This window comes from Notolabrus celidotus, chromosome 5, assembly GCF_009762535.1.
Source record: "Notolabrus celidotus isolate fNotCel1 chromosome 5, fNotCel1.pri, whole genome shotgun sequence".
Lineage (NCBI taxonomy): Eukaryota > Metazoa > Chordata > Actinopteri > Labriformes > Labridae > Notolabrus > Notolabrus celidotus.
Window position 1 is genome coordinate 10,714,782 of NC_048276.1, and position 8,957 is coordinate 10,723,738.

At 39.2% G+C, this 8,957-nt stretch overlaps 1 protein-coding gene across 1 annotated transcript; it reads left to right on the top strand.

Annotated features, from left to right (window-relative positions):
* Nucleotides 1–1,244: 1,244 nt before the first annotated feature.
* Nucleotides 1,245–7,149, top strand: angptl5 (angiopoietin-like 5). Its single transcript, XM_034682933.1, is given in 10 exon segments — nucleotides 1,245–1,481; nucleotides 3,353–3,524; nucleotides 3,810–3,913; nucleotides 4,005–4,098; nucleotides 4,804–4,907; nucleotides 4,984–5,104; nucleotides 6,448–6,633; nucleotides 6,714–6,899; nucleotides 6,902–6,972; nucleotides 6,974–7,149. Coding segments are annotated over 10 exon segments (1,155 nt in total). The 5' UTR covers nucleotides 1,245–1,424; the 3' UTR covers nucleotides 7,034–7,149.
* Nucleotides 7,150–8,957: the final 1,808 nt, after the last annotated feature.

Below are 8,957 nucleotides of genomic sequence, written 5' to 3' on the forward strand. Positions count from 1 at the left end.
AACTAAAGTAAACTAAACTAAACTGAAGTAAACTAGACTAGGCTCGGCTCGACTAAACTAAAGTAAACTAAACTAATCTAAACTAAACTAAGCTAAAGTAAACTGAAGTAAACTAAACTGAACTAAACTAAAGTAAACTAAAGTAAACTAAACTAATCTAAACTAAGCTAAGCTAAAGTAAACTAAAGTAAACTAAACTGAACTGAACTAAACTAAACTAAACTAAAGTAAACTAAAGTAAACTAAAGTAAACTAAACTAAACTAAATATAGTAGGCAGATTTGATTAGCCTACAGCAGAACTAAGCTAGCTCTTTCCTTTGGTTTCTACGGTCACACAGCTAAGCTAGGCTACTTGCCAGTTGTCTCTGCCTTTGGCTCACAGACATGAGAGTTGTAACTCTGGACTAAGATATGTTGAAATATTATATTCATCTTTTAAACTGTTTTTTTTTGGTCACCTTTACAGGACACATGCAGAGTATTTAATAAATAGTCTCATGTCATGTTATTCACATGCTCACTCTTTTACACCAGTTGGCTCTGTAACATGGGACAGATGTGGGGGCCCCAAGGCAGCGACACCAGGCTTTTCACATTCCTGTGACTGACTGACCATGGCTGTAAACTCACACAGGTTCAGAACAACAGCAAATCTTATGTCTGGCTTTCACTGTAAAGTTGTTGTGTTTTTTCCAGGGAAGCAACAGGTCGGCCGGCCGGCTCCAGCTGGACCCTCAACTGGAATGTTCTGATGCTGCTCTTTATCGCTTTTCACTTCTCTCACTGCTTGACTGCCCAGTGAAAGGGAGTAATTGGTCTGACCCTGTGGGAGGTTGGTTTTAGATGTATGAGTCAGAGATCAGTAAGAGAGGAGTTTAACACCGGGGGGAGAAAACCCTGTTTAAAGCTGCAGCTCCCACGCAAAGACAGAACCAGAGCGAAAGTGTTCCTTTATTAAACGCAACCTGCCCACTTCCCTCCCCACATCTGTTTCTCATGCTGGTGGCAGAATAAAGCCTCCAACAACAAAAACAATGGCTGGTAATAGAAACACTAAGGGGGAAGGTAATCACTCCTGACCACAACTCTTGAATCAGCACATTCAGCTGTTTGCCAGAAATAAACCAAACTTTTATCACCTAACCATTTACAAATTTGACCTCCTCCAAAGGGGGATGTTGTCACGGGAATTTTACAAGAAAAAGTAGGAGTGACTGGTGGAGGAGGAGAAAGGGAGGCATTAAAGGAGGAACTGAGGAGGAAGTTTGACATCTGAGAGGCAGCAGCAGATGCAGACCAGAACTTGGTAGATGAGAAGGATGGACGTGTGAAGGAAAAGAGCAGACTCTGTGGAAAATTAAAAGAGTGGCTGCTGGTGACGGAGTGGAGTTCAGGAAATAATCACAGTCAGACGTCACTGACATGATGTGGAAAACAACTGTCCTCCTGCTTCTGCCTCTGCTTCTGCTCTCCTCCACAGTATGTATGATACAATGCATTCATAAATGTTTTCAACTTTCCTTCAGCCAGCTGTCCTGTCACTCAAAATTATATAATGAATTATTATAGGGAGATAAAAAACCTCAGATTTTTAGGAGGGTAATTGGGATGTTGCTTCTAAATTTGAGGAGGAAAGAAACAGAAACAGCTGCAGCATTTTGCAAAAGACCAGATGCTTTATAAAATGCTGATGCAATCAAAGATTAGATGCTTTAGTGTTTTGCACAATGGATGAAGCATCAAAAGTTGTTTTTCATTTTCTATTATTAGATGGCGAATACAGACAAGTTTAGAGAGAGGTTTTGTGTCCTTTACTTTCAGTAAATGTGTTAATACATCACTTTTTAAAAAATAATAAAATGTGCTGAAACTCGACAAGTCAAAGCAATTGCACATTATCAACTAAATGTACTTTTTAATAAGTTTCATGCTTAACAACTCTCTTTATAGTGTAACAAATATAAATGGATTATTATGTGTATTAGAGAAGGATTACTTCTAGAGAAGCATTTTATTGTGGTTAGTAGAGGTAGGACTGAATTGAAGTACTTAGTGAAGTGTTGGCACGTTTGATCAGCCCGAACAGAAAGAAAAGATGCTGCTAGCTGCAGAAAAAATATTTAACAAGGGATCTTGTACCAAAATGGGGTGTACACATCTTGTATTTTGAGCCAACTGAGGGATTAGGATGTGAATGCAAATCAAACTGATCCCAAGAAGAGATTACATTTTTTAATGTCTCCAAGAATCAGAATCAGAATCAGAGGCTTGGCAGGACTTATACCTGTGGATCAAATTCTTCCTCTTTGACTGTATATAAAGATGGGTGGCATGTTTCCACCGCTTCTGTTGTACAAAAGTGAAGCCAAAAATAATCCCCACAACTAGTGCTGACATAATGTGCTGGTGCTGCTATTCTGACGTCCAGTCCCTCTGGCTCATTAAAACATTCATTTAAAACTGCACAGATCCCACCAGGTTATATACTCTCACAGTGTGAAGCCTTTCCTGTCAGGCAGGGGGGGATCGTGGGAAGATCTCTGGAGGCTGATCATGATGTCAAAATAGACGCTGCAGTAGTCACAGTGTAATGTTTTACAATGTTATCCAAGATCACAACCACTGATACTTTAATGTTACTGTTCCAATAGTTTTAATTAGGGCGCTTAATGCATGCAAGTGCACTGCACCTTTTTGTCAATGTAGTGAGTAACTGAACATGTCCACGGTATCCTGTGGAATCCTGTGTTAAAGTCTCGCTCCTCCACTCAGGGAATTCTCCAGAAGATTTTCTGCTGCGTTCTCACATAAGCTCACCCAGACATTACCCCAAAAATGAGACTAGGGGGCTGATAGGAAGTATTGCGGGTGAAGTCGGGGTAATTTAAAGACAGTTTCAGGAACTTTGTGCCAGTCTGAAAAAGGTTTGAATGATTTTTGCGTTAATGTGACTTACGTCTCCTCTTGCTGTTCTTCCTTTAATTTCCTTATGTCCTACACACATCAATGCAGGAACTGCATTTGTCAACACAGCTGTCACTCATAGCATTACACCCCGTTTTGTTGCTTCAAAGAAATAATTACAACTAAACTAATCAAAACTAACACTTTGATATAAAACAGTGTGATAGGAACTAACATTACTGACAGAAACCATGTGTGAGAAAAAATAATTTGACCTGTATTTTGGTTTTATGGTCTGACCCATGTCCCATCTGAAGAGTGGTTTTGACCTATTACAGCTCAGTGGTGGGGAGGGCCAACTGTTTGGCTTCATTTTGAGGAGCTGTCGTGTCAGCCGTCTTTGTTCACAGTTAATGCTCTCACTGTATTTCTCTGTCGACTGTTAGGGCACAGGAAGCAGCAAGCATTTAAACCAATCAGACATCAATGCAGAGTTCTCTGACGCAGCCGCCGTCAAAAGCCAGAAACCTCCAGGAGGGGCCAAAGGTTGGGACTCATGCTCCATCCCGTGTGACATCACTGTCAAGCTGCTGCGAGATGAGAAACATTCAGTCTGTGGTAAAAAAAAATATCCTCCAATACTTTATTCTTAAAATGTGTGCATGTGTGTTTGTATTGCTATGTATATGAGGACCATATCGTCATGATATATTAGCATTGTGGGGACATTTAGGCTGGTCTCCAAAACATACACTTTAAAGTAATAACCTGGTTCAAGTGTATATAGGCAGCAGACTCTGTAGTTACAGATTGGAGTTACGTACTTTGCTTTGATGGTTATGGTAAGGACCATGTTGATGACTTCACAAGTATTAAAAAACATGTATCTGTGTGTGGTAACAGGGCAGTTACAGCAGTCTTTGTTAGCGTTTGGACGTAGCACCAGGAAGCTGATGAGGGATGTGATGGAGGAGCAGCAGAGAGCTCTGGATATCCTCAGCAGTCAGGTAAAGTGAAGTCTTCTTCTTCTTCTCTCAGTAACACAGTTTCTAAGCATCTGATTGGCTGGCTGCATGTACAGTTGTATCACCTTTCCAGGTAACAGAGCTGATGACCAAAGTGCAGACGCTCAGCTTTGAGGTTCAAAGAGGCAACACTGAGATGTACTCCGTCAAACCTGTGCAGTCCCACGGTAACTCACACACAAACATTGATTTATTAACATTTTAGTCTAGATTGGGTTGAAGTTGGATTCAAAACAACTTAAAACATAAGGTAATTTTCAAACATTTACTGTTGTTATAAATCAAGCCAGAAAAAAAGGTTTCTTTGTTGTTTACTTCTTAATATTTCCAGGAGAGTCACCCCCTGATGGTCATGCAGGTTTGAGGCACTTCACAAAGTCTGTTTTTTTCCCTGCAGAGGGCACCTGAAAATTGCATTATGGGCAATGTAGGATCTAGGATTTTTTGGGTTTGACTAATAGTCATGAGTTAGACTATTAAATTCTGCTGCAACCTATTCTATCATTATTTTAAAATGTCTCATCTGAAAAAACTGCATTCATACTGTACCATCACTACATTGCTTTGTTGGACACCCTCAGCCACGTTTTGAACTCCAGAGTGTCACACGTTTGCATCTATAAAGTTTCAGTCCAGAACAGTGATGGAAAATAATATATGTGAAGGGACTGACTTTTATTGCTCCTCTCCTTTCAGCAGAGGACATAGTGCAGCCCAAACATTAGGCTACAGTATGTTATGACAATAAAACACTGTTTTGCCGGATAGAAAAATTATTGGACACCACGAAAGCATTCACTCCTCTGCCAACAGAAGACACTTTTGTGAGTGTTAATTTTCTTCTTGATGAAAAACATGTTTTCTTCTACCAGGAAGAGATTGCAGTGATATCAAGGAAAGTCTGATGTCAGTCGTCCCAAAGATCCCCAGTGGTATCTATATCGTCCACCCAGAGAACACAGACTCCTCATTTGAGGTACACAACTGATACAACAACTTCTTCTCAGTTATCTAGTCATCAATCAGCAGTTAAAACCCAATGTGTGCTGCAGGTCTTCTGTGAGATGGATTACATGGGAGGTGGATGGACGGTGATGCAGCGCAGGATTGATGGATTGACCGACTTCAAACGACCCTGGGCTGATTATACTGATGGTTTTGGAAACCTTGCAGGTTTTACAAAGTTATTTGGACAGTGGACAGTGTCTGCATTTGGCCTCTGCCTGTATATGATTTACATTTGCAAGTGACATTATATAAAGGTGAAGAGGAGGGTTTAGTTTATTAAGTTTATTCACACACATCATCACAAATATACATCTATATATATTTCAGTAAACATTCACAATGGTTGGATGTGTGAAAAGGGGTGACCCCAAGGAAGCTATTTAAAGCTTTTAATAGGGGGCCCAGTTTTCCCACAAATAGAGTGGCAAACAGACAAGAAACAACAACAACAACATACTTACAGATAAAAACACACAACAGACATTCCCAATATTGTGGTGAAAATACATAAATTAGTGGGTGCATGGATATGATCAGTACATAATCATAAATTGCCAGAAGTTGTAATTTTAGCTTTTTTTTTGAAGATGGGGATGGAATGTGACATTTTTAAACCATTCGACCTCATTCCATATCTGCGGCCCTTTGCATGCAATGCTAAAGCTGGTAGATTTTAACCTGCGTTTTTTCCCAGTAATTAGGTTTTTATTCCTGGTGACATGTGTGTGCATGGGTAGGTAGATTGGAATGAGTTCACACAATTTCTGTGTGAGATTGAGGTGATAAGAAACAAAGAACAGAGGAGACAAAGGATAACTTCAGACAGGACTTTAGAACCTGGTATCAGAGGCAAAATGTAACTCGTTTTTTGTATGATATGCAAAATAAGAGTTTTAAATGTAATTCACACATTGAACACTGGGTGGAGCCATGGCTCCAGGTGATTGCAGTCAGGTGTGTGAATGGAAACCAAATGTTTTTTTTTCTATGGCATTTAATCTGTTTGAGTTAACTTAAACTTAACCTGCTTTATGCTTCATTTGTAAGAGATTAATGCAGTACCATTTGTGCGGATTAATGGAAAATCAAATGCCAGCGGTTGTTGCAGTGGACATTCGTTAAATTGTTAGTCCAGAATATGCATCCAAAACTGGTTTCCTATGCCTCTCACAAAGTCAAATTTCGTAAATCAGTTTTATTTATTTATTTATTTTTTCTTTCATCTGCAATCAAAAACGTTTCTTTGTGTTCAATGGAGAAATTAAATATTGCATACATTTCCATTATTCGATTTTTCAAACTCAGTTTTACCTCAAAGTTCAGTGTTACAGTTCAATCTCTAATTTGTAACATTAATTGAATCTAAGAGAACGTTTTCATTCTAAGTCTACTTAATTTATAAACATTTAACTTATAATTTTCTACCCTTCCTACAAATGTTCAGTATTCATTTTCTTCATGCCATTCATCATGCTAACAGCACTATCTTTCCTTCAATGTGCATCCAGGAGAACACTGGTTGGGTCTGAAGAAGGTGTATCAATTAGTAAACCAGAAAGATACTCGGTTCCAGCTTCACATCGCTCTGGTGTCCAGTGATGACATCACCTCTTATGCAGCATATGATGATTTCAAACTGGACAATGAAGCCCAGTTCTTCAGTATACACCTGGGCAGATATGCAGGCAGCGCAGGTAAGGCAGAAGTCTTACCAAACCATGTTTAACTCAAACTATTGATAAATGCTCTGTACCTCTGTGTGGTTTCTGTACAGGTGATGCCTTTCGAGGCTACGAGCAGGAGCACAACCAGGACACAGCTCCATTCAGCGCCTCAGATGTGGACAATGACGGCTGTAATCCTTTCTGCTCCCTGGAGAATCGCACAGTGGAGAGCTGCAGTGCTCTACAGAACAACACAGGATGGTGGTTCAACCAGTGCGGCCTAGCAAACCTCAACGGCTCCCTGAAGATGCAGAACTAAACCAGGGCCAAAGGACGCACATCCTGTGGGACACCTGGAGACAGAACGGAAATCCCTCACAAAATCAAATCTGTCACGATGAAGATCAGGAGGATTGCAACAAATAACTGACAGAGAAGAGGAGGAGAAGAAAAAGAGAGAGAAAAAATAAAAGCATATTTGCATAAGTTGCACTGCATCTTTGTACAACTTGAAGTTTTGATTAAATTGCAGAGGGTTGAAAGGACTCCCAATTTTCATTGTCTCACCCACTGTAAACAATTACCTGCTCTAAAAGTATGTTCTAAAGCTGAATTAAATACCTTTCATTATAATCCAATATATTAGAGAAACACACAGACACCAAAATACCCTCAAAAATTTCAGAAAGTGATCACCAAGTAGATTAAAAATCCCCTTCTGTGGTTTCAAATTAAAAGCATGTCTATGAAATGTTTTTCCTTTTCTTATTTATTATCATATTTATCTTTTTCTTTGCCTTCAATGTGTTAAAAATCTTTAAAAATCCATAAATCTACAAATTGCAACCACTCACTCACTGACACCATCTTTCCAGTGTGTCTTTTGTTTTCAACCTCTCTCTGTGATACAGTGAACATGATCTGACAGAACCTTGGGCTGCTGTGCCTAAAGTCAGGGTGCAGAGCAGTCGCAGAGTTTGTTGCTGCTGTGGTGTCTTTAAGAAACAGATCAGCTGTTTATGATGTGCATCTCTTGGTCTCTGAGGGACAGCTGTCACTGTGCTCCTCTTCAGCACCATGGACAGCAACAAGCATGCCCATTTTATCAATCAGTGGTCATAAGGTAAGGAGCAGTGTCTTTGAACACAACATGAAGTGTGAGTATTTTCCCCCTGCATCCAAAAGCTCCTAAATATAAAAACCTCAATTCAGACTTAACATCTATAGTCTTTGAAGCAGGCAGCCAGGGCTCGATTCCAACCTGTTGCCCTTTGCAGTATGTCAATTGCCAATGTCTCAACCCATTTCTTTAATCTATCCACCGTCCTCTCTCTATTATGGAGGCAAAGCCCAAAAGTGTATAAATATATAAATAAATTAAATATGCAAGCAGCAATGAACGGGCCCTCACAGAAGCACCGCCTGATGTGCACCCCACCTGATATGAGCCAATGCCTGATGTTTTGGTGAGATTTCTGGCATGTTAAAGCTCCCCAAAACCAAATTTCTCATCCTCATTTCCGACTTTATATCCAACAAATTTGTCATTTCTTCGTACATATTTCCGACTTTTCATTTTTTCAAATATTTCCAACTTTTATCCAACAATTTGTCATTTTTTCGTCCATATTTCCAACTTTTATCCAACAAATTTGTCATTTTTTTGTACATATTTCCGACTTTTATCCAACAAATTTTGGATTTTTTTCGTACATATTTCCAACTTTTCATTTTTTCGTACATATTTTCGACTTTAGCCAACAATTTGTCATTTTTGGGAATTGTTTTCACTGGACCACCAAATATCTAAATTTTTTTACAAAGTTATAAAACTTTTTTTATGTACATTGGAAAGTGATTGGGTGAAATATGTCACACAGTTGTCAAAGAAACATTTAGTATTTGACACTTCTGACCCCTTTTAGCCTCCACTTGGACTGCCGGGTCAAATTGACCCATGAACAGTATCTATGTAATATAAGCAACAGGGGGGTTGTAAATGTGTGAAATGAACCAATTCATTTTATATGTTGTTCAAGCTAATAAAGCCAAGCAAGAAGAAGTTTCATAGCGAAAAAAATACTTTTAACATTTCTTTTTAAATGGGTCAATTGACCCGCACATAACAGGAGGGTTAATGAGCACAGACAATGTAAAAAGAAATAGCAAAAGGGCTGAAGTGTTATAATTCAACAACTTTAAAGATTTCAAATAGCTGAGGTCGGTTCAGTCGATTACATAGTTAGAGTATGAATGAGGTCTGTGGTCAGTCATGTTCAGGAGTGGGATTAGGAATCTTTCAACCATTTCCATTTCCCATATCTGTTTAGTACTGCTTATTCCTGCACGGTAGC